The 26172-nt window shown below is 51.4% G+C and overlaps 1 protein-coding gene across 6 annotated transcripts; it reads right to left on the reverse strand.

The window, feature by feature from the left end:
- Positions 1 to 1127: 1127 nt before the first annotated feature.
- On the reverse strand, positions 1128 to 23279 carry LOC109740548 (MLO-like protein 1). 6 transcript variants are annotated; one of them, XM_073508672.1, is made up of 18 exons: positions 23023 to 23279; positions 22875 to 22929; positions 22545 to 22783; positions 22103 to 22219; positions 21970 to 22021; positions 21744 to 21841; positions 21559 to 21633; positions 21356 to 21444; positions 21233 to 21282; positions 21096 to 21136; positions 20712 to 20924; positions 20560 to 20627; positions 20401 to 20461; positions 19233 to 20313; positions 18868 to 19010; positions 18664 to 18730; positions 1634 to 1683; positions 1128 to 1445 (listed from the first exon to the last, which is right to left on the reverse strand). In XM_073508672.1, exons 1-14 carry the CDS (start codon positions 23140 to 23142, stop codon positions 20110 to 20112), a joined length of 1482 nt encoding a protein of 493 aa, XP_073364773.1. In that variant the 5' UTR covers positions 23143 to 23279; the 3' UTR covers positions 1128 to 1445; positions 1634 to 1683; positions 18664 to 18730; positions 18868 to 19010; positions 19233 to 20109. The 6 variants fall into 6 exon arrangements, with proteins under 6 accessions (XP_073364773.1, XP_073364771.1, XP_073364769.1 ...); XM_073508670.1 differs by having other exon boundaries at positions 1128 to 1255; positions 1328 to 1683; XM_073508668.1 differs by having other exon boundaries at positions 1128 to 1683.
- Positions 23280 to 26172: the final 2893 nt, after the last annotated feature.

Below are 26172 nucleotides of genomic sequence, written 5' to 3' on the forward strand. Positions count from 1 at the left end.
GTGCAATTGTAATATAGGTGATTTTTTGTGAAACAATCTAGTGAAAAGTGAAATGTACGTTCTGAAAGTGAAAAACAATATGAACTAAAATGTCAACTTGTGAAAGCGATCGTTTACAAATGTGAAACAGTTTATTTTAAAATAATTAAATATGATCTTTCAAGAATGTGTAATTGAAGTAGATATGATTTATCTAAAACAAGCAAGTGAAAAGTGAAATGTAAGTTCTGAAAGTGAAAAACAACATAAAACTGAAATTTGAACTTGTGAAACTGATTGAAATCATTTTATTCATAAGATTTCAAGCGGGTGAAATATGTGAAATGTCTTTCATGAATTTTAAACTCATTTAAAATGTATCCAAAATCGGTCTTTTCTCAAAATTCTTTGCGACATGAGTTCAAATATATAAAAAGTTTTAAAATTGAAAGTTTGGTTTAAGAGATATGAATGATTTTAAGTTAGCAAAGGTGAAATAAATGGATGCATTGGTTTGAGAGAGAGAAGAGAGAGAATGGGCAGCACATGCATGCAAGACCCTGTGTTATTTGACCAAAAGCAGACATTGGCGGGACCCGTATACACTATCTGCAGGATGTATAGCTATGTATTGCCGAAGCAAAATGCTTTGCTTTTTATACTCCACAGTGCTGCACTAATCTTTAGATTGCAATGAGTGGCTTCAGATCTACCGGCACATGCCGGAACCGCTCAATTTTCCATTTGGAGGAATCCACACTTTAGTCTATCGCGCGTGCAAAACACTTTGGGGAAATCATTTTGAGAGAGTGAACAGAATCTGTTGTAACCGTGCCGTCTGTAGTACTCCAAACTCTTCTTTTTAATTAATGGACTAGTAAGTTTGCACATGCAATGCATGTCAAACCATGTGAAGAAAAACTTAGTGGGATATTTAAGTGATGAGTTCATAGTTCAAACGTGAGCAAGGGTTATGTGAGTGTCAGATTTGGCAAAATAGTGTTTAAAAAATGGTTTGGCAAAGCAGGGAGTGATATATCCTAGTCTGTTATAAGCGTCACGAAAAATAAGAAACCAATGAAAAAAGAACTTCATATTAATAGGTAATTCATTATTGAGAATATATATAATATAGATTACATCAACTATAGAGTTATGAATTCACATTTCATATGATAAATTTCCATAGAATTTACATATATACATGAATCAAAGGTCGAAAAAAACAGAGGTGCAGCACGTCAAAAACACAAGTGCTCGTCATCGTCGCCATGCGCTGCAACAAATAATAGTAAAAAAACCAAAACACCATTCCGATATTTGATTTTGAAACAGTGGGCATAGGTACCTCTTCATTCAAGAATATGATACAATTTATTGCCTTGTGATCATCTCAATTTCTTATTTCAACCTCCCTGTTATAGTGATGATGTTCCTTGTACTTGCCATTTGACTGCTCAATGCTTCTAAAATCTCAACACAATGAAGAGAATGAAACCAAAAGCTATGGACAAAAAGACGTAGAGAACAAATATGTACAGTACTTCTTAATAAGACAACAAAATTTATGAGGCCAGGTTTTAGAAAACATTTTGAGATAGAATATCATTTTGGCAACCTTGCTCATATGTTTTGATCAGTACAGAGTATGTACCTGAAACAGATTGCCTTTCACCACACCTTTTTCTCCATCGATGTGCTTCTCTGTAAATGAAAGCCTCTTGTTATGACCGGCATATTAGGTGCTTAGCCCAGTGGGCTGCGGCCCAAGTTATCTTATCGTTATTAGGGGCTTAGCCCAATTATCTTATCATTATTAGGGTCGTTTGCTTAGAAGTCAAGTAAACCTCTCTATATAAGGAGAGGAGATGTATCAATCTAATCAAGCAAGAAGCAATTAGTATTTGCTCGGCTTCCCTTAGGGAGCCGGAAGACCTAACCCTAGCCGCCTCTTGCGCCGCCGCCGCCTCTTCTCCACCACGCAAGGACGGCGCCCAGCCGCCGGCCGCCGCGCCCTCGACCTCATCTTCCTCCATCTTTCCCCTACAATCTCCGCCGTAGAACCGGCAGAACCCTAGCTCCTAACACCTTGGTATCAGGTAGCTCAGTTCCGATCATGTCTTCGCCGCCGCCCATCCTTTCGCTTCCGCCGCCGACCATCATCACCGCGCCGCTGGCCTTCTCCACCGCGCCGCTGCCCTCCCCGTCCACGCCGCTGGTCGCATCCTACGGCGCCGCCACCACCCAGATGACGGCGCCCTCCACCGCACCGCCGGCCGCCGTCTACTCCCCGGCGGAGATCACCGGGGTCCTCAACGATCTTGTCACCGCCGTCCAGGGGATACGGCTTATACCTAGCCGGCCCCTACAGGCCGCCGGCCGCCGCGACCGGGCCAGCCGCCCTGCCGTGGTATTCGGCACCCGCGGCGCCGACAGGGCCTCTACACCACCACTGGCCGCTTCAGCTGCCGGCCGCCGCTGCGCCCCAATGGCCGCAATGGCCGGCGCCGGCCCTCGCCGCGTCACCCACGCCACCCGGGTCCTCGCCGCCACCGCCCTGGCAGCCGCCGCACCCCGAGGCCACCGCGACGCTGGTCGGGCCGCTGCAGCCCTCGCTGCAGCTACAGCCAGCCCCCGCCACCGCCCCGATCTGGCCACAATGGCCGGCCGCGGCCATCGCCGCACCCGCCGCCTCCGCCGTTTCCAGGCAGCAGCAGCTGCCTCTGCCGGCGCCTCCGCCGCCCAGCACCGGGCTGACTACAACCACGCCGGCGGGCGTGCCGATTCAGCAAGTGCGGTTCCCGCCATCGTCGTCCCAGCTTCCGGCCTGGTTGGCCGGGACGTCACCACCGCCAGTCTACACCATGGTCGCGGACCAGCCGGCGCCCTCCCTGCTGTACGACGGGCCCTCCGGCTCTGCGGGTTTCCACGCTGGCTTCGCCGGGCCATCGCTTTCCTGCGGACCACCTGTGCACACCGGACCAACGCCATCCTCTTCCCTGCTCCGTACCGCCGAGCCGTACACTCACGGCGGTCATGCTCAGACACCGCCGCGCCTCGCCAAGCTCGCCTTCGCCACCTACGACGGCGCTGAGGACCCCTTCAACTGGCTCAACCAGTGCGAGCAGTTCTTCCAGGGGCAACGGATGCTCGCGTCGGACCGCACCTGGCTCGCCTCTTATCACCTCCACGGCGCCGCACAGACGTGGTACTACGCCCTCGAGCAGGACGAGGGCGGCATGCCCCCATGGGAGCGTTTTCGCGAGTTCTGCCTCCTTCGATTCGGACTACCGATACTGTAACGCCCGGATAATTAAGCTACAGTAATCCCACGCTAATGGTGCCACGTCACCACGGTTGCTGTTGTTAACCTCGCGATGATTCGAAACCGTTTCAAAATTTAAATTCAAATTAATGTCAATAACAAAAGTTTTCAAATATTAAAATAAAGATGTTCGGGAGATGCCATATTTTGCCTAAGTAAATATGGTGTGGTAAACACATTTTTATAAAATGCCTAAATAGTTTAAATTGAAATAAAACAGAAAAGAAAATAAATAAAAGAAAAGAAAACAGAACAAAAAAAACAAAAGCCCCTCCCCCCACTGGACCTGGCCCAACTGGGCCAACCCCCAGGCCCAGCCGGCCGGCCCACCCCTCTCCCCTTATCCACTCCCCAGCCCCCCCCACCGACACTCCCCCCACCCCCGAAATATCTCCTCCTCCTCCCTCCCCCGATCCAGAACGGGATCGAGAGGAGGCCACCGTCGCCGACCGCCCCCGCCGGCCTCGCCCTCGCCTCGCCGGAGCGCTGCCCCGCCGGCCTGCACCCCGACACCGCGTCGCCGTCGTCCTCGCCTCCTCCCCGCGCCCCGCTGCCAGTCCCCCTACGGCCACAGTGAGCACCGCCGCGCCTCGCCCCTCCTCTCTCTCCCTCGCCCCTCGCTCACCGGCACCCGCACGCGCGCGCATGTCCCTGACCGCGCTCGCCCGCTACCCCTCGCGCGCGCTCACCGCGGTCAGGCCGCGCCCTGGCCGCGCGCTGTTTCGTCTGGCCGCGCCCGACGCCCCGCGCCAACGCGCCTCGCCGGCGCCGTGCCGTTGGCCGCGCCTAGGCTCGTCCCTGGCCTCACCCGCACGCCCGCCGCTCGTCTCCGCCCTGCCTCTCACTGCCCTGCCTCGCCGGGCCTCTTCCCCCTCGCCCAGGCTCGCCGTCGCCCGCACCAAGTGCCTCCGTCGAGCTCCTCGAGCGCGCCCGCTCCTTGCACCGGTCGCGCCCCGCACCGGGCTCCCCCCGCTCCGGCCATGGCCGGCGCCGTGCCCCGCCGTGGCCGCCAGCGCCCACGCCCACACACCGCGCCCGTAACCCGCGGTGCCCCCTGGGCCACTGCCAGTGGGCCTCGCCCCCTCTGGGCCACTGCCAGGTGGGCCTCGCCCCCCCCTGAGCCACTGCCCCCTGGGCCCGAACCCCGTGGCCCTATGACATATGGGGCCCAGCCCACAGAACGAAAAGAAAAATAATAAATAATAAATAAAATAAATTATTAATAATAATAATAATAATAAATTAATTAATAAAAATAATAAATAAAATAAAAATAAAAACAAAAACAAAAACAATAAATAAAATAAATTAATAATAATAATAATAAGAATAATTAATTAATAAAAATTAATAAATAAATAAAGAAAATAAAAATAATTTTAATTAATTAACTAAATTAATTATGTTAATTAATCCTTCTTAAATTAATCTAATTAGATAATTAATTAAATTAAACAATAATTATTTAGCTAAACCCTAATTAACCTAATCAGAGAATGACAGGTGGGTCCCACTGGACCCACATGTCAGTTTGACTTAGTCAACCCCTGTTGACTGCTGATGTCAGCATGACATCATGCTGATGTCATAAATCCAAATTTCGAATTAAATTAAATAATTAATTAAATTCCAGAAATTAATAAAATCTTTAGAAAATCATATCTTTTAATCCATAACTCGGATTAAAATATTTTCTACATGAAAGTTGCTCAGAACGACGAGACGAATCCGGATACGCAGTCCGTTCGTCCACCACACCTCCCTAACCTATCGAACTCGCAACTTTCCCCCTCCGGTCCGTCTGTCCGAAAACGCGAAACATCGGGAATACTTCCCGGATGTTCCCCCCCTTCACCGGTACCACCTACTGTCGCGTTAGGACACACCTAGCACCGCTCATTGTCATGTCACGCATCGTCATGCTTATGTTTGCATTGTATTTACTGTTTCTTCCCCCTCTCCTCTCCGGTAGACTACGAGCCTGACACTGCTGCTGCCCAGTTCTACTACGGAGTTGACGACCCCTCCTACTTGCCAGAGCAACCAGGCAAGCCCCCCCCCCCTTGATCACCAGATATCGCCTATTCTTCTCTAACTGCTTGCATTAGAGTAGTGTAGCATGTTACTGCTTTTCGATATCCTATCCTGATGCATAGCCTATCCTTGCTACTACTGTTGTTACCTTTACCTGCAATCCTACATGCTTAGTATAAGATGCTAGTTTTCCATCAGTGGCCCTACATTCTTGTCCGTCTGCTGTGCTATACTATCGGGCCGTGATCACCTGGGCGGTGATCACGGGTATATACTTATATACTATATACATGACATATGTGATGACTGAAGTCGGGTCGGCTCGTAGGAGTACCCGCGAGTGGATCTTTGTGGCGGAGCGACAGGGCAGGTTGAGACCGCCTAGGTGAGAGGTGGGCCTGGCCCTGGTCGGCGTTCGCGGTTACTTAACACGCTTAACGAGATCTTGGTATTTGATCTGAGTCTGGCCATTTGGTCTATACGCACTAGCCATCTACGCGGGAGTAGTTATGGGTATCCCGGCGTCGTGGTATCAGCCGAAGCCTTCGTGACGTCAGCGACTGAGTGGCGCGCGCCGTGTTGGACCGCTTTGACGTAACCGCCGTGATCGTGTGGGTTGCTAGGTCTGCTCGCGGCCGCGTTCGCAACGTGCAGGTGTGCATAGGGCGATGGGCCCACACCCCTGCGCGCTTAGGATTAGACCGGCGTGCTCACCGCTCTGTTGTGCTTAGGTGGGGCTGCGACGCGTTGATCTTACGAGGCCGGGCACGACCCAGAAAAGTGTGTCCGGCCAAATGGGATCGAGCGTGTTGGGTTATGTGGTGCACCCCTGTAGGGAAGTTTATCTATTCGAATAGCCGTGTCCCTCGGTAAAAGGACGACCCGGAGTTGTACCTTGACCTTATGACAACTAGAACTGGATACTGAATAAAATACACCCTTCCAAGTGCCAGATACAACCCGGTGATCGCTCTCTAACAGGGCGACGAGGAGGGGATCGCCGGGTAGGATTATGCTATGCGATGCTACTTGGAGGACTTCAATCTACTCTCTCTACCTGCTGCAAGATGGAGAAGACCAGAAGCGTAGTCTTCGACAGGACTAGGTATCCCCTTTTATTCTGGCATTCTGCAGTTCAGTCCACTGATATGCCCCTTTACACATATACCCATGCATATGTAGTGTAGCTCCTTGCTTGCGAGTACTTTGGATGAGTACTCACGGTTGCTTCTCTCCCTCTTTTCCCCCTTTCCTTTCTATCTGGTTGTCGCAACCAGATGTTGGAGTCCAGGAGCCAGACGCCACCGTCGACGACGACTCCTACGACACTGGAGGTGCCTACTACTACGTGCAGGCCGCTGACGACGACCAGGAGTAGTTAGGAGGATCCCAGGCAGGAGGCCTGCGCCTCGTTCGATCTGTATCCCAGTTTGTGCTAGCCTTCTTAAGGCAAACTTGTTTAACTTATGTCTGTACTCAGATATTGTTGCTTCCGCTGACTCGTCTATGATCGAGCACTTGTATTCGAGCCCTCGAGGCCCCTGGCTTGTATTATGATGCTTGTATGACTTATTTATGTTTTAGAGTTGTGTTGTGATATATTCCCGTGAGTCCCTGATCTTGGTCGTACACATTTGCGTGCATGATTAGTGTACGGTTAAATCGGGGGCGTCACAAGTTGGTATCAGAGCCGACTGCCTGTAGGAATCCCCCTTCCACACTCCTTGGCCGAAGTCGAGTCTAGACATTACAAAACTTTTACTAACATGGCTGTGTGTCTTACGGGCCCACGTCGCCATTGGGTGGTATTAGGATCTTTTACTCCTCAACCTATACTCTGGGACTCTGAACTCTCTTCTACTCGGGTTAAACGAATTTACTAACTCTAACACTAGGATCCCATGACCGCATTCACCCCAAAGTTGGATAAGCCATAGTTGTTTCTTAGAGTAGTATTTTGAACAATTCACACACTGTCATTTGACTCCTTTGAAGCGTCTTTGCTTTCAGATGGAACCCACGAGGCAAGTCGTTCGCCACACGACGGCCATTGGTGCCTCGGGATCACCGGCTGTGCTAGCTGAGATGATGACCTATCTGGGTTATCGCTGGCACCCTGAGTACACCGTCTATGAGGAGTACCAGGATTTTAACCAGGAGCAGTACCGTGCCATCGTCCACCTCTACTCGCGGGAGTATGACTCCACTACTGTGCTACACACCGCACATGGTGTTGGTGTGACCATCGATATGGCTGTCCACGATGCTGCCTATGCTGCTCTGACACGTCTTCGTGAAGAGTATCGAGAGTTGGACACCTCCCCTTTCAGGCACATTGCTATCGCATCTGATGTTGGTGCGGAGGGATACTATACTGCTGCCTACTCCACTGTCACCCGAGAGCCCTTCTACCATCAAAACCTGGTTCTGCATGCTGATGGGCTGGATCGAGCTAACCGAGCTCTTCGCCACGAGATGTACACCACCCGTCAGCACCTTTACCGTGCCCTGACGCTGCTGCACCCCTTTGTCCGATCAAGACAGGTACCGCGTACTGCGATCTACCCAGCCAGGACCGTGATGCCCCACGGTGTCGGTTGGCCAGAGGTGGGAGGCTACTCTCCCGCACTTGGTCCTCTTCTGCCACCTGAGCGTCGGGCTCTACACCTGAGTATCCGCGGCCCCCAGTCTGCTGACGTGGAGGGCTATCCGTTGCCTCACTATGAGCTGTCGGGCTACGATTACCTCCACGGTACCTCTTGGGACTGATGTAGGCTTGCTTGTAGTGTTAGTTGCAGTCGCCGTGAGCCTGTGTGCCGCCTATGATGTTTTAGTCTATGAACTGAACTCTATGTACTGAACTCTATGCATGACCCCTTTTGTAAGTTATGCCGACTACTATGTAGTAGCTATCGTGCTCCTCTCGTTATGCATGTTTCATCATGAATGATTCTTGTCTTTGCAAATATTTCCCAATGCTGAACTACCCCTATTATATATTAGCAGGATGGTTAGACCAGGTGGTCGTGGTCGTGGTGGCGATGCCCCACCACCACTTGAGTACATGGCTGGTATGATCCAACAGTTTGAACTGAACCGCCAGTTCATGGAAAATATGATGGCTCAGTTTCCTCGCCCCAATATGAACCAGCAGCCAGCCCAAGTGACTCTTCAAGATTTCATACGCCTCAACCCAACCATCTACCGCAGCTCAACTCAGCCTCTGGATGCTGATGACTGGCTCCGTGACATCACCTATGAGATGGAGTCTGCTGATGTAGCCCCTGCCAGCTATGTCACCTTTGCTTCCTTCTTCTTGAAGGGACCCGCAGCTCAATGGTGGGACAGCCACAGGCGTACTCTGCCAGCTGGAACAATCATCACCTGGCCAGACTTCCAAGCTGCTTTCCGTGCCCGCTTCATTCCTCAGGGAGTCATGGACCGGAAGAAGCGTGAGTTCCGCAACCTCACCCAAGGCAACAAAACTGTCGAAGCTTATCAGCGGGAGTTTCTGGACTTGTCCCGCTATGCTGAAGAAGACATTGCAACTGATGCACGCAGACAGGAGAAGTTCCGTGATGGACTACAAGCTGACATCAAGCTCGCACTTCTAGTGCATGACTTCGCCGATTTCTCCACCTTGGTGAATAAGGCCATCAATGTCGAGACTGGTCTGCAGGAATACCAGAGCTCTCAGAGGCGCAACCGTGACACGGGCTCATCTTCGGGCTCGCCCTCACAGAAGCGTAAGATATGGATCCCGAACAGCATGTATCGTCCAAATGCACCTGCTCCAAGGAAATCTTATGCTGCACCGCGTCTGCCTCCTCCACCATCTAGGCAGTCAAAGCTACCAGCTCCCCCACCTGGGGCTCCTGTTCCCACTCCCGATAATGGTCTGTGCTTCAAGTGTGGTCAACCGGGTCACTTTGCCAGGAACTGCTATCAGAACCAGAATCAACTGGCCCTTCCAGCAGCTGGCCGTGGTAACAACCAGCCCCGCAACAACAATGCTAAGTCTTATGGTCGTGCTCATGCCAACCACGTTGATCTCAGCGAAGCTCAAGACCAGCCTGCTACTGTGATGGGTACACTACTCGTAAATTCAGTACCAGTATCTGTTTTATTTGATACAGGAGCATCCCATTCATTCATATCAGCAGAATTTGCATTCCTGCATGGCATTAATTACGAAGAGATAAACACTCTGCTAGTGGTACACACCCCTGCGGGCCAATGTCAAACCTCTATGGTTAGTCACGACGTTACTGTTGAAATTGAAGGACTGGAATTTCTTGTCTCTCCCATCGTACTGAAGTCCTGTAGCATTGATCTCATTCTGGGAATGAATTGGTTAAAAGCGCATACTGCTTCAATCGTTTGCACCACTAAGACCGTCCATCTGCTACACCCTTCAGATGAGATAGTTACTTACCAAGCCCATCTGGTGCAAAATGCCGAGGCAAGGCTCTATGCATTGAATGCATTGAACGCTGCACCACTCGAGGGCATTGAAAACATTCCCGTCGTGCGTGAATTCCTCGACGTCTTCCCTGAAGAACTTCCAGGGATTCCCCCTGCTAGAGCTGTCGAATTCATCATCGACTTGAAACCAGGCACCACTCCTATAGCCAAGCGACCCTACAAGATGCCGCCGCATGAACTCCTTGAGCTTAAGGAGGAAATCGACAAATCTCTTCGCAAAGGATTCATTCGCCCAGGTTGCTCTCCTTGGGTAGCACCTTCTTTCTTTGTCAAGAAGAAGGATGGGACAAACCGGTTAGTTCAAGACTACCGTCCTATAAATCAAGCTACCATCCAGAATAAATACCCCCTTCCTCGGATCAATGATCTGTATGATCAACTGGCGGGTTCGTCAGTGTTCTCTAAGCTCGACTTGAGGTTGGGCTACCACCAGATCCGTGTTCGCGAAGAGGATATCCCAAAGACCGCCTTCGTGACTCGCTATGGTTCATACGAGTACACCGTCATGTCTTTCGGTTCAACCAATGCTCCAGCCACCTTCTCTCGTCTGATGAACTATATATTCATGGATTACCTCGGCAAGTTCGTCGTGGTTTATCTGAATGATATCCTGGTATTTTCCAAGAACGAAGAAGAACATGCTGAACACCTTCGACTTGTGCTGGAAAAGCTACGAGAGCATCAACTATATGCCAAGTTCTCCAAATGTGAATTCTGGCTACCCGAAGTAACCTATCTCGGGCATGTCATCTCTAAGGATGGTATTGCCGTCAACCCTGAACGAGTTCAGGCTATTCTTGATTGGACTCCTCCCAAGAACGTTAAGCAAGTCAGAAGTTTTCTCGGTCTCGCCAGCTATTGCCGTCGATTTGTCGAGAACTTCTCTAAGATCGCCAGGCCTCTGACTAACCTGTTGCATAAGGGTGTCAAGTTCCAATGGACAGACAAATGTCAGGAAAGTTTTCAGGCACTCAAAGACAAGTTGACTTCTGCCCCAGTTCTAGCTCCACCTGATACTAAGAAGGACTTCGTCATTTACTGCGACGCTTCCCGTCAAGGATTAGGCTATGTCCTAATGCAAGACCGCAAAGTGATTGCTTATGCCTCTCGGCAATTGCGCCCTCACGAAGAGAACTACCCAGTTCACGACCTCGAACTTGCTGCTGTCATTCATGCGCTGAAGCAGTGGCGACATTACCTTCTCGGTAATCGTTGCGAGATCTTCACCGACCACCAAAGTCTGAAGTATCTGTTTACTCAGCCAGACCTGAACCTCCCTCAGCAGAGATGGATGGAGCTTGTTGCAGACTTTGACTTGGGTATTTCCTATACGCCAGGCAAGGCTAATGTAATGGCTGATGCCTTGAGCCGCAAGTCTTACTGCAACCACCTCCAGGTTCACAAAGTTCAGCCCTCTCTTGTTGAAGAATTCAGGAAGCTGAACCTCCATATTGTTCCTCCGGGTGCACTCGCTCCCCCTCCTAAGGAGTTTCGCAAGATGAACCTCCGTGTTGTTTCCCAGGGTTCCCTCAATACCCTGGCCGTCGAACCAGATCTCCTGGACTCCATCAAGAGAATACAGGGATATGACTCTGAAGCCCACAAGATTAAGCGCTACCTCGCAGAAGGAAAGCCCTCATTCTTCACCATTGCTGAAGATGGCACCTTATACTTCAAGGGCCGCCTAGTGATGCCATGTGCAGAGAAAAACCTGGATATGACACAGGAAGTTATGAAAGAAGCTCATGATACGCCTCTATGTATCCATCCTGGTAGTACAAAGATGTACCAAGACATCCGTCAGAGATTCTGGTGGTCTAATATGAAGCAAGACATTGCTCGTTATGTTGCTGAGTGTGACGTTTGCCGTCGTATCAAAGCAGAACATCAAAGACCTGCTGGAACTCTGCAACCTATCTCTATTCCTGAATGGAAATGGGACCATGTTGAGATGGACTTCGTCACTGGATTTCCCAAATCACAGAAAGGTAATGATGCTATTCTTGTCGTCATTGACCGGCTTTCCAAAGTTGCACATTTCCTGGCGGTCAAAGAAACGATCACTGCTAGTCAACTGGCAACGCTCTATATGTCCAGGATTGTTTCACTCCACGGTATTCCATTGGTTATCAGCTCAGACCGTGGCAGCTTATTCACTTCAAGATTCTGGGCAAGTTTCCAAGAAGCCATGGGAACTCATCTGTCATTCAGTACTGCGTTTCATCCTCAGTCGCAAGGGCAAGTTGAACGCGTCAACCAAGTTCTCGAAGACATGCTTCGAGCTTGTGTTATTTCCTTCGGCAAGAAATGGGAGGAATCTCTCCCGTATGCTGAGTTCTCTTATAATAATAGCTATCAAGCTAGTCTGAAGATGGCCCCCTTCGAAGTGTTATATGGACGAAAGTGCCAAACCCCTCTGAACTGGTCAGAAACTGGGGAACGTCCACTCTTCGGTCCGGATATTATCCAACATGCCGAAGAACAAGTCCGCATTATTCGTGAGAATCTCAAGACTGCTCAGTCACGTCAGAAGAGTCAGTATGACCGTCATCATAAAGACATGGTCTATCAACCTGGCGAAAAGGCTTATCTTCGAGTCACACCTATGAAGGATGCTCACCGCTTCAGGATCAAGGGCAAGCTAGCTCCTCGCTATATTGGCACATTCACTATTCTCGAAAGGCGTGGAAAAGTGGCATACCAACTGGAGCTACCGCCGAACCTTTCTCAGGTTCACAATGTGTTCCATGTGTCACAGCTCCGCCGTTGCTTCAAGGACCCAATCCGAGCAGTGGATCATGAAGTGCTCGAATTGCAGCAGGACCTCTCCTATAAGGAGCATCCGGTCCGCATTCTCGACCAAGCTGAACGCCGCACACGTCAGAAGGCGATCAAGTTTCTCAAGGTCCAGTGGTCGCACCATTCTGAAGATGAGGCCACTTGGGAACGCGAGGATCGCCTGCGTGATGAATACCCCGCACTGTTTCCTTCTACCTCCTAAATCTCGGGACGAGATTTCTTGTAGTGGAGGAGATTTGTAACGCCCGGATAATTAAGCTACAGTAATCCCACGCTAATGGTGCCACGTCACCACGGTTACTGTTGTTAACCTCGCGATGATTCGAAACCGTTTCAAAATTTAAATTCAAATTAATGTCAATAACAAAAGTTTTCAAATATTAAAATAAAGATGTTCGGGAGATGCCATATTTTGCCTAAGTAAATATGGTGTGGTAAACACATTTTTATAAAATGCCTAAATAGTTTAAATTGAAATAAAACAGAAAAGCAAATAAATAAAAGAAAAGAAAACAGAACAAAAAAAACAAAAGCCCCCCCACTGGACCTGGCCCAACTGGGCCAACCCCCAGGCCCAGCCGGCCGGCCCACCCCTCTCCCTTATCCACTCCCCAGCCCCCCCCCCCCCCCGACACTCCCCCCCCCACCCCCGAAATATCTCCTCCTCCCTCCCCCGATCCAGAACGGGATCGAGAGGAGGCCACCGTCGCCGACCGCCCCCGCCGGCCTCGCCCTCGCCTCGCCGGAGCGCTGCCCCGCCGGCCTGCCCTCGCCTCCACGCCGGCTTGCACCCCGACACCGCGTCGCCATCGTCCTCGCCTCCTCCCCGCGCCCCGCTGCCAGTCCCCCTTCGGCCACAGTGAGCGCCGCCGCGCCTCGCCCCTCCTCTCTCTCCCTCGCCCCCTCGCTCACCGGCACCCGCACGCGCGCACATGTCCCTGACCGCGCTCGCCCGCTACCCCTCGCGCGCGCTCATCGTGGTCAGGCCGCGCCCTGGCCGCGCGCTGTTCCGTCTGGCCGCGCCCGACGCCCCGCGCCAACGCGCCTCGCCGGCGCCGTGCCGTTGGCCGCGCCTAGGCTCGTCCCTGGCCTCGCTCGCACGCCCGCCGCTCGTCTCCGCCCTGCCTCTCACTGCCCTGCCTCGCCGGGCCTCTTCCCCCTCGCCCAGGCTCGCCGTCGCCCGCACCAAGTGCCTCCGTCGAGCTCCCCGAGCGCGCCCGCTCCTTGCACCGGTCGCGCCCCGCACCGGGCTCGCCCCGCTCCGGCCATGGCCGGCGCCGTGCCCCGCCGTGGCCGCCAGCGCCCACGCCCACACCCCGCGCCCGTAACCCGCAGTGCCCCCTGGGCCACTGCCAGTGGGCCTCGCCCCCTCTGGGCCACTGCCAGGTGGGCCTCGCCCCCCCCCCCCTGAGCCACTGCCCCTGGGCCCGAACCCCGTGGCCCTATGACATATGGGGCCCAGCCCACAGAACGAAAAGAAAAATAAAAATAATAAATAATAAATAAAATAAATTAATAATAATAAGAATAAATTAATTAATAAAAATAATAAATAAAATAATAAATAATAAATAATAAATAATAAATAAAATAAATTAATAATAATAATAATAATAAATTAATTAATAAAAATTAATAAATAAATAAATAAAGAAAATAAAAATAATTTTAATTTTAATTAATTAATTAACTAAATTAATTAAGTTAATTAATCCTGTTTAAATTAATCTAATTAGATAATTAATTTAATTAAACAGTAATTATTTAGCTAAACCCTAATTAACCTAATCAGAGAATGACAGGTGGGTCCCACTGGACCCACATGTCAGTTTGACTTAGTCAACCCCTGTTGACTGCTGATGTCAGCATGACATCATGCTGATGTCATAAATCCAAATTTCGAATTAAATTAAATAATTAATTAAATTCCAGAAATTAATAAAATCTTTAGAAAATCATATCTTTTAATCTGTAACTCGGATTAAAATATTTTCAACATGAAAGTTGCTCAGAACGACGAGACGAATCCGGATACGCAGTCCGTTCGTCCACCACACCTCCCTAACCTATCGAACTCGCAACTTTCCCCCTCCAGTCCGTCTGTCCGAAAACGCGAAACATCGGGAATACTTCCCGGATGTTCCCCCCTTCGCCGGTACCACCTACTTTCGCGTTAGGACACACCTAGCACCGCTCATTGTCATGTCACGCATCGTCATGCTTATGTTTGCATTGTATTTACTGTTTCTTCCCCCTCTCCTCTCCGGTAGACTACGAGCCCGACACTGCTGCTGCCCAGTTCTACTACGGAGTTGACGACCCCTCCTACTTGCCAGAGCAACCAGGCAAGCCCCCCCCCTATCACCAGATATCGCCTATTCTTCTCTATACTGCTTGCATTAGAGTAGTGTAGCATGTTACTGCTTTTCGATATCCTATCCTGATGCATAGCCTATCCTTGCTACTACTGTTGTTACCTTTACCTGCAATCCTACATGCTTAGTATAGGATGCTAGTTTTCCATCAGTGGCCCTACATTCTTGTCCGTCTGCTGTGCTATACTATCGGGCCGTGATCACCTGGGCGGTGATCACGGGTATATACTTATATACTATATACATGACACATGTGATGACTGAAGTCGGGTCGGCTCATAGAAGTACCCGCGAGTGGATCTTTGTGGCGGAGCGACAGGGCAGGTTGAGACCGCCTAGGTGAGAGGTGGGCCTGGCCCTGGTCGGCGTTCGCGGTTACTTAACACGCTTAACGAGATCTTGGTATTTGATCTGAGTCTGGCCATTTGGTCTATACGCACTAGCCATCTACGCGGGAGTAGTTATGGGTATCCCGGCGTCGTGGTATCAGCCGAAGCCTTCGTGACGTCAGCGACTGAGTGGCGCGCGCCGTGTTGGACCGCTTTGACGTAACCGCCGTGATCGTGTGGGTTGCTAGGTCTGCTCGCGGCCGCGTTCGCAACGTGCAGGTGTGCATAGGGCGATGGGCCCACACCCCTGCGCGCTTAGGATTAGACCGGCGTGCTGACCGCTCTGTTGTGCTTAGGTGGGGCTGCGACGCGTTGATCTTACGAGGCCGGGCATGACCCAGAAAAGTGTGTCCGGCCAAATGGGATCGAGCGTGTTGGGTTATGTGGTGCACCCCTGTAGGGAAGTTTATCTATTCGAATAGCCGTGTCCCTCGGTAAAAGGACGACCCGGAGTTGTACCTTGACCTTATGACAAGTAGAACTGGATACTGAATAAAATACACCCTTCCAAGTGCCAGATACAACCCGGTGATCGCTCTCTAACAGGGCGACGAGGAGGGGATCGCCGGGTAGGATTATGCTATGCGATGCTACTTGGAGGACTTCAATCTACTCTCTTCTACCTGCTGCAAGATGGAGATGACCAGAAGCGTAGTCTTCGACAGGACTAGCTATCCCCCTTTTATTCTGGCATTCTGCAGTTCAGTCCACTGATATGCCCCTTTACACATATACCCATGCATATGTAGTGTAGCTCCTTGCTTGCGAGTACTTTGGATGAGTACTCACGGTTGCTTCTCTCCCTCTTTTCCCCCTTTCCTTTCTATCTGGTTGTCGCAACCAGATGTTGGAGTCCAGGAGCCAGACGCCACCGTCGACGACGACTCCTACGACACTGGAGGTGCCTACTACTACGTGCAGGCTGCTGACGACGACCAGGAGTAGTTAGGAGGATCCCAGGCAGGAGGCCTGCGCCTCGTTCGATCTGTATCCCAGTTTGTGCTAGCCTTCTTAAGGCAAACTTGTTTAACTTATGTCTGTACTCAGATATTGTTGCTTCCGCTGACTCGTCTATGATCGAGCACTTGTATTCAAGCCCTCGAGGCCCCTGGCTTGTATTATGATGCTTGTATGACTTATTTATGTTTTAGAGTTGTGTTGTGATATCTTCCTGTGAGTCCCTGATCTTGGTCGTACACATTTGCGTGCATGATTAGTGTACGGTCAAATCGGGGGCGTCACAGATACGTGGGAGCCGGATGGCGGAGTTGGGCCGCCTTCCCTTCACCTCTATGGTGCAAGACTACACCGACCGCTTTCAGGCCCTGGCGTGCCACGCGTCCGGTGTGACGGCTCACCAGCGGGCCGAACTCTTCATCGACGGTCTGCCAGATCATATACGTGTGGACGTCGAGCTGCAGGGACCCCAGGACCTCCAGATGGCCATGTACTACGCCCGCGCGTTCGAGCGCCGCGCGGTGGCCATCCAGCAGGCATCACCGTCCCGGGCCGCTGGGCCGCCACCCTGGCCGGATGTTCCCGCGCAGGGTCTGCCTGCTCAGGCTTCCGCGGCACCCCTTGTCGTGACCGCGGCGCGCCCGTTCCGCCGGCTCACCTCGGCCAAGCTACTCGAGCGGCGCCGCCAAGGGTTGTGCTTCAACTGCGACAAGACCTACATGCCCGGCCACGTCTGCCCCCGACTCTTCTACCTGGAGGCTGCAGACTACATTGAGGAGGACGCCGTCGCCGCCGGGCTTGGCGACCTGGCCGCCCCAGCTGTCGCGGAGGTGTTTGACGCTGGTTGATCACCTCGAGGAGTTCAGCAAGTGCTTCCCCGCCTTACAGCTCGAGGACGAGCTGTTTGTGCAGGCGGGGAGAAGTGTTATGACCGGCATATTAGGGGCTTAGCCCAGTAGGCTGCGGCCCAAGTTATCTTATCGTTATTAGGGGCTTAGCCCAATTATCTTATCATTATTAGGGTCGTTTGCTTAGGAGTCAAGTAAACCTTTCTATATAAAGAGGAGATGTATCAATCTAATCAAGCAAGAAGCAACCAGTATTTGCTCGGCTTCCCTTAGGGAGCCGGGAGACCTAACCCTAGCCGCCTCTTGCGCCGCCGCCGCCTCTTCTCCACCACGCAAGGACGGCGCCCAGCCGCCGGCCGCCGCGCCCTCGACCTCGTCTTCCTCCATCTTTCCCCTACAATCTCCGCCGTAGAACCGGCAGAACCCTAGCTCCTAACACCTCTGGACAAAACAGCACCCAGATTTGAGAAGCATGGAGACTACTTTCTGTAGAAAACACAAAAGGGGCAGTCTTATTATCACGGTTTCTCTTTGGAGTATTGTGATCGGTTAAAATAACCAATAGCAAAGCCTTTGCAGCGTACTACAGTAAGAAAAAACTTGGGGGCAAGGCTGACATGCTCAACACGCGTTAGTCTTGCTAATCTACAGTTTCTGGCAAACGTGTGTTCAGTTTTCCGGACACTCGAAGAAAGCAATGAAATTTCCATGACTGAATCACTATCATCTAAGGAGCAGGTACATAAGTAAGCCGATGCAATTTACAAAAATCATAATTAATCTTGGCTTGGCGCATCCTTTGCAAACTCAGTAGGACTGAAAATATCGTCCCCAATCGATAATTTGAATAGTTGACTGGAAAACCTATACTGGACACGTGACATGGTCTGATGAGCATTGCAAATTTAAAGAGGTTCTAGAATAATTGTGGCGGTGTCGAGAAGTGCCTAGTGCTCATGAATAGAACCCCAAACATGAAGTATAAATATCTATATTTTAGCAGATAAATTTAAGACTTAGATGCTCTGAATTTCTTCATTTGTGAGAAAAATGATATTGCAAGGTAGATCATTTTATTGTACAGTAAGCTCTCGAAAAGTACCTAAATTTCAGTGTACAATCTGAATTGCTAAGAATACCTAAAAAAATATAGGCATGGAAATTCTTAGTGCAAAGATTAAAACAGCAGAATTGCATAAACTTACAAGTTTTGCAGACTTTTTCTGAAATCGATTATTTTCTATCAGATTATTTGCTAGAACTAATATAGAGTTGGGATAGTTTACAAGGATGATCGGTAGTAGTACTTGGTATCCATCAATATTGTTAGTCGAACTGAGACTGCTTACAACCATTTGCTATAGAACTTACAGGTGTACTGAAGGATATTCATCAAGTGCAGCTAAATCATTTCATATATGAAGCGAAAATCAAGAATTACTGGCATTAAGGTAATCAGTGAAAGCACATACCCGAACAAAATTTGAAGCAACAAATCTGATTACGTATACGTTGATCTGATGATGCCTCCGGTGAGAACTTATAAAGAGTATAGATACATCAATTATACTGGAACTGAAGATCAGTCACACACTTGTTGAAATGTAGCAAGGTGTGATGACTTGGATTGATAAGATTCAGAACATGAGCGAGAATTTGAAGTAGGAGGAATATACCAGGATCCTATGGGGAGAATGTGGTGTGGTCTGTCTGGGCGGTTGGGCAATTGCAGCTGGTCACTGAACTCGGGAGTCTTGGCGATCAAATCCTTACAATCTCCTCAGCCTTGTACCTCACATGATACCAGCTCAGGGAGGCCCTGTATTACCGCAAGAGGTGTTCATAAATCAGATCTTGAAAATAATGCTACACTGGATGCAGAATCATGTCAACTGATATAGAGGTAGATATGAATCAATCACCGGAGCTGTTTGCTACGGAGCATGGCCACAAACATCTTGTTGAGTTTCACGGTGTCGAGGTGAGAGTTGGGGTACTTCTTGAAGCTGACATACAATACATATATGGGCAGAGAACATACCTGATGAATGCAATGCCGGGTCCGCTCCACCACGCCACTTCGCAGGCTCGCTTGCCGACTGCGACGCCGGTAGGAGGGCCCGTGTGCCGCTTACCGGAGGCGGCCACCGCCGGCTGCTGCGGGTTTGTCGTGGCTTCCGTCACCCCACCCTGCGGCTCGACGACCCAGACGGCGGCGAGATCCTGGCAGCCGGACCACACTCTGCACACGCCCTCCATCACCTCGTCGTCACCCCGGCCTACTTGGCCCGCACCGACCCGTCCCCCATCTCGCCCGCCGCAGCCGCTCCAGCTCGGCGGGGTCGAGCAGGTGCTCCCCGGGCGTCGGCTTCCGCGCTTTCTTCTCCCACCGCAGCGGCGCCTTGAGGCCCTCGTCCCTCGCCGCGTACCACAGGACCGACCTCCCATTCCCATCTCCCCCTGCCTTCGCCTTCGGAGAGCTTAAGGGAGCGGATCCGGCGGATGATCCCGAGGACGACTCCGCGAGTGCATCCGCCAGGGACGCCGACGCTGAGGGGATTCTCGTGGCCGTCGCAACGCGAGGCAGCGTCCGCGGCAGGGACGACGTGTTAATTGCCGTTAATTGTGCCTATTTTTCTGGAATTGACAGGGGTTCGTTAGATATGGCAGAGTTTCGTCCGCTCTCGTATTGCTAAACGTACACAGGGAAGGATTAATTTTTATGTTGACGGTTAGATCTAATTAGTTGGGCCAGATCGTGTGGTGGTATTTTCTCTCGGTTGTTCTGTGTACGATGCCTTTGGGTGCGCTTAGGAAAGAATATGTTTACATGTTTAATAGAATATAAGTAGATAAGTAGAGATAAGGTAAATTTTTGCCTCCGTTTTACAAAATAAAAATAAAAAATGCTAACTACATCATGATGAAAGTTGAGCAGCTGGATCCTCTGCCTTGTCCTGCGATCGGACCCCTTCCCTACTGGACCCCGTCGCCGCCGCACCCGCGCCCAGGCAGCCAGCGCCGTCGGTTCCTCGTCCGCGCTCCCGAGCGTCGCTGGCCCAGGTCCTGAGATGCTCTACCACGTCGTCCGCGAATACGGCGCTCTTGAACGAGCTCCCCATCTGCATCAATGAATTTATTTATCGATTTGTCAAGGCTCTGTTAGTCAAGGTTGAGAATCATGTCTGGTTCCTGACTACTGCGCTCACATGAGAGACGATGGCGTAGAGGGGGAGCGTGCTGTAGCTGCATAGGACCTGGACGACCACGCTGACGAGGATCAAACCAAGCGGTCAGCTATGCATCTATCATCCGACAGACAAACATGTGTGATTCGATCGATCCAAGAGGGGAGAGCAGCTGCGTACCATATGGTGATTCTAGACACGCTGTATCCGAGGCTGTCCATGATGCAGGAGTTGAAGCCGAACATCACCTGCACCCACAAGAGGAGCTCAGAATTTCAACATGTGATGGGACGATGCGATGTGTTTATTCCTGTGTGCGCGTGCACGCTTACTAGCGTCCAGAACAAGTAGGCGAACTCGTAGGCGTTCTGGAAGAGGATGAAGTGGATGAGGATGAGCAGCATCCGGGGACTACGGAACCAGAAGAGGTCGTCCGACGGGTCGACGGCGATGTCCCCGGCCTCCACGGCCGCGCGCTTCAAGTTCACCTCGTACGCCATCCGGGTTATGATGTGCTCCAGCTTCGTCCCGATCACAAGCAGCAGCTGCATGCATGCATGCACACCAAAGCACACGTTTGTATGATGACAACAGTAAAGCAATTAGGCTCGTGACTCGTGGATCAGATCAGATGAGAGGCACTTACAGTCAAGCACACGCACGTGTGAATGATGGCAACAGTAAAGCAATTAGAGAGTCAGATCACAGGCACTTACAGTCAACGGGACGAGTGAGATCCAGAAGTATGAGTGCCACCCTGCATCACGAGTTTTCAGTCCTCATTGTCAACTTTGTTACGCATGCAGACAGTCATGGACAAGTATACCGAAGTAGTAAGAGAAATGAAGCATACCGGTGACGTTAATTAGCAGGAAGAACATTACAAATATCCAATAGTACCATCTACAATGAGCAAACTCAAGTTATTAGTACAACAACAAAAAATACCTGGTTCGAAAAAGAAGAAGGAACTTACTTTATCCCAACAACTCTCTTGTAATCCTTCTCGAGGGCCTTGATCATGTAGTCGTAGAAGTTGTATTCTCGGTTCCCCCTGAAGTGCTCCTGTAGGTCGACCAGAAATAGTATTGTGGTGCAAAACCACCAGAAATCAGAAACAACAAGACCCAATCCACACGCATGAATGCCAAGTAAGTACAGTGAGAAGCATCTACTTACCATCAGGAAACCAAGCCTCATGGCGATGTAATCGTCCTTGGTTACCGATCCGTAGAACTGCTTGAAGAAAGAACGCTGGAAAGGAAGATACCGTATGTGGGTCACCCAAGTTCAGAGGTTCACACATACAGCAAGTAGTAATAGAAATCTCAATCAAGTTTGCTGCTGCGCTGCCGATTGCGTACCATCCACAGCAGGATCATGGTGGCTTTGCCGTACCCCTTGTACCGGTCCTGGATGAACTTGCGCTGCTGCATCTTCATCATCATCTCAGGACCTGCAGCTGTTGGTAAGCAAGCAAGCACACCTCGATTAGTATTAATTACCCCATCAGTTGCCAATTTTCCGTAATCATTTTCTTCCGGCTAAAGTAGTCATTCATTCAAAAGTTAAGAGTCGCCGTTGCCCTACCACTGTCGCCGTCAGACTTGATACTCTTCTCCCACTGCTTCCATTTCCGCATCTGCGCACGGTTTACTGTCGGGTCAACGTTGGAAGTTCAGGAATGCTAAGCACGGACCAGCAGTAGTTTAGGAGTTACTACCTGTAGAAGCCCCAGGAGCACGGTGAAGGCGCTGAGAGCGACATGCGTGACAGCTAGGACGAAGATGAAGATGTGTATCTGTTCCAGGGCGTGCAGCGAGAGCAACGGGACTTTTCCCTGAAACATACGTATACAAGATGGGCTCAAAGTTACTAAAATCCAAGTAGGCAGATGTAACGATGCGTTACAGTAAGTACACTGAGCAAGTACTGGTTAATAAAATAAAAGTTTCGCTGACAGTGTCTTCTAGTTTTACCATTACCACGTCGGTTCTGCCGATAAAAATAGAAAGTGCAGTGTATCAAGACCTCGATCAGACTAAACCTTGTTTCTGGACAGAGTCGACTTGTCTATCGCAGTTTTCTAAACCTTCGACGCGCCGACTCTCACACATGTCCAAACCGGCCCGATCGATTCCCCTGGTATAATAACATTTTCAAACCTGCTTGCTCGTGCAGTACCCCGTGGCTGCAGCCTGCTCTCCCTTGAGCAGCCTCCTCGCACCCACGCCCACGCCGGACGCGGAGGAGGAGGCAGAGACGCCGTAATGCGCCGTCGTGGAGCTGGCGCCGGGGACGCACGGCAGCCAGTGGTCCATGAGGCTCTCGTCGATGCAGATCTTCTGTATCAGGTCTTGAGACACCACGAGCATCAGCGAGATGAACCCCAGCAGCATCAGCTCTGCCGCCATGCGCACGCAAGCAAAACCACGCGTCAGTGACAAGCAAGCAACATCAGTGAACGAAGGCCAATGGACGGGGAGACGACTGACCTTCTTTGAGCTTGAGCAACGCCTCGTACAGGGTCTCTCTCCGGTGAACCAGCGCCTGCACTCCCTCGTGAATCAGTGACACCGGGGAACATAATTTGCGACAAGATCGAACGAATCTGGCTGGCTGTAAGGTTGTCGATATGATCACCTTGCCGAGATAATGCAGGGAGCGCTCGAAGACGATGGAGATGAGGACGATGACGGAGCACACCGACGCGACGATCCATGTCGGGGTGTCCTCCAGAGTCGCGCCACCAGCGCCAGCCATCACTGACAACCGGCTGGTTTTCTTTCCCCCTCCTCCTCCTCACCTTGCCCGCACCGTACTCTTCGTCCTTGTCATACTTATATACTTCATCAGTATACAAGTATTGTCACACGGAGGACTTAGCTTTTCAGGGCCTTGTAGACTGACAGTGGCAGCTCAGATGTCCGTCGCAGGCCCCTTTAACCCTGACCGTATTAGCTAAGACTCTCTTTAGCTCCACGTTTCTTTTCCCAAAGGCCAAAGCGATCCATTTTCTTTCCCAAAAGAGAACAGCTAAGCCCATGGTTTTCTTTTTCGGTGTATTATGTCCCGTATGGTATTTTAACCGCGAAAGATTCAAAAGCTTCATGAACAGTACAAGCTTTTGGGGCTGGACTCTCCCGACTCCTCCCGGCGCCCCTGCGCGGCGACCGGGGGGAACCCTAGCGCCGCCCCGTCCTCGTCCCTCCCCCGACCTCTCTTCCTCGCCGCCGCCGGGACGCGCCGCCGGGCAAAGCCCGGTCGGCGTCGGCGGCGGCGGGATCTCTTCCCCCATGACTCGCTGGATCTGGCGCGAGTGGATCGCGGCGGTTGTTGGCGGCGCGCTGGAGGCGGGACGCGCCGGCGCGGGCTTGGGGGCGACGGCAGGGCTCACGCTTGCGGTTTCCCCTGGTGTGTGTGGGAGTCCGCTCGGGGCGCGCGGCGGCGGCCCTCGGCAAGCGGTGGCGGGCGCTGGGCTCTCGGCGACGCTCCGGCCTGTGCATGCGGTGGTGGTCTCTGTGCGCGGTCGGCGGCTCCGTCTCTGACCTGGACGGCGCGGGAGATGGCGGCTCGCTGATCTGCCGGTGCTCCAGGGTTCTGCCTGGTGATAACGTCGGCCCGTGCGCGAGAGTTGGATCCCTTCGAACTGATCTGGGTGAAAACTTGCCTTCGGCGTCTGTTAAGGCCGGCGGTGGCGACGCTATCTGCGTCGTTCCCTTCTTGAAGGCATCGCCATGGAGAAGTTCAAGGCCACTCTCTGCTACCTCCGGGGGAAACCCTAGATCGGATGATCGGATGACGGCGGCGCTCTGGTGTCGTTCCTCCCTTGGGGGCGTCATTCTTGGAGGTACACACGTGATCGAGGGACCAGATGACGGATTCTTTGATGGAGCAGTGATTCGTCCTACACACTGATGGTGACGGATCTTGACGGCGTGGCGCAGTGCAGATTCGGAGTTCGCTGTGGGAGGATGGACTCGCACAGGAGGACGACGATGTCGGGCGTCGTGGTGGCGTCGATGGCAGAGAGACCTGGCACGGTACATGCAACAGTACAGCTCTGAAGATGGATTGGTGGCAGGTGGCTACGGCGGCCTCATACCCGGCAGGCGTCCTGGTTGAGGAGTGTGCCGGACTGATAAGTGCCCCATACCAGGCAGGCGTCCTGGTTGGGACCTCAGGTCTTAGATGTTTAGGTTTGGCTGCGATGTCTGTTTGGTATTAGGCCCAGACTATCTGCGCCCCTTCATCAATTGGATAGGTGTAGCAACACTTGTTGCTTAGACGGCGGCTTTAGTCTTAGTGTTGTTTAGCTTTGTAAGGTTTTGTGAGAATAATTAATAAAGTGGCCGTATGCATCGCCCAGATGCAGAGACCGGAGTTCATCCTCCTTCTATAAAAAAGATTTAAAAGCTTCACGACTCGAAGAAAAAGGACTCAAAAGCTGCCACTAGAATTTATCTTTGTGGAAGTTTCGTTCATCAGCTTGACGCTAATGGCGCATGGAGGCCGATGGGTGCTGTCTGTTCCGCTGACGTGGAGGCTGCAAAAGCTGGTTGGCGTTTCAATTGCAAGGTGAGCGTGTGACCTGGAAATCGATAGTCAAGAGATTAGCCCATCCATTTATCCAATATCCATTTCTGAGCACAGACTCATCCGCACCCCCGATGAAAAACAATCACAAAAAATACAAAAAACAACACAAAATCCAAAAGTTTTTTGCATGATAGATAATTTGTTGCGTGAGGCGCGCTCCAAATTTCAGATCATTGAGACATATGAGTAGCTCTCAGAAAATAAAACGAGTCAGAACATTACATGAACAGTAAACCTTTTTATAGGCCTCAATTTTTTTTGCAGAGAGCTACTCAGATGTCCAAATGATCTGAAATCAGGAGCGCACCATATACACCAAATTATCTACCATGCAAAACAAAATTGATTTTTTTTGATTTTTTCTAGTATTTGTTTTGAATTTTTTTTCATCGCAGGTGCAGATGAGCCTGGGTACCGAATATTTGCTCACATCCATTTATGGTTTATCCTCCCAGAACAATATAGAGTGACCCAATCCATCACACCAATTTGCCACCTCACACAAGTCCAGGTGAGACGGGCACATCCTCGCTGCCCGTCCATTTATGGTTTCCACAGGGCCGACTCGGGCGGTGCCGACTCTTCTCTCCCTCGTCGCCCCCGTAGCCGGCCGCCGCCTCGACGTCGGTGAAGGGGCGGCGAGGATGTGCTCATCTTGCCTGTTGTTGACGGAGGGCCTGGATCCGAGGTGGTGGCCTTCATGGTGTTGCGGTGTCCCTCCGGCGGTGGTAGCGCTCGCCGGTGCAGGCAGCTAGGCCCCTAGGCCGCACGAGCAGCGGGGCCTCGGTGGTCGGATCTCGCGCGTGGGGAGTGTCCCCGTCCTGCCTTCGTCGGATCTGATCTAAGGCGGTCCCTGGGCTCCATTTCCTTGCACATGGCTCACCTTCTTCGGCCAACCATGATCTTCGGCGTCCATGCTCAGAGGTATTGGCGGTTAGCCCGAAGGATGTGGGGATTGGATCTTGTCCCGGGAAACCCCTGGCAAATGGCGGCAGCCACGACACCGATGACGCTACCTCCTTGGTGGCGAAGACGAGGTATATCTCCCCTGCTCCCGATGTCCTATGTGTCCGGGTGAAAACCCTAGTGTGGATGGGCGGTGGCGGTGCTACGACATCATCACCTCCTTGGACGCGTCGTCTTGGGCACTGGATTGGGGGGGGGGGGAGGGGGTGAGTGGCAACCTTGGTTGGG

The sequence above is a fragment of the Aegilops tauschii genome, chromosome 2, assembly GCF_002575655.3.
Source record: "Aegilops tauschii subsp. strangulata cultivar AL8/78 chromosome 2, Aet v6.0, whole genome shotgun sequence".
Lineage (NCBI taxonomy): Eukaryota > Viridiplantae > Streptophyta > Magnoliopsida > Poales > Poaceae > Aegilops > Aegilops tauschii.

Coding starts and splice junctions, on each gene's coding strand:
- LOC109740548 (XM_073508672.1), bottom strand. CDS start 23,142: ATGGCTGGCGCTGGTGGCGCGACTCTGGAGGACACCCCGACATGGATC. Junction 22,784..22,874: donor GTTGCTCAAGCTCAAAGAAG/GTCAGTCGTCTC, acceptor GCATGGCGGCAG/AGCTGATGCTGCTGGGGTTC. Junction 21,283..21,355: donor AAGAGAGTTGTTGGGATAAA/GTAAGTTCCTTC, acceptor TGCTCATTGTAG/ATGGTACTATTGGATATTTG.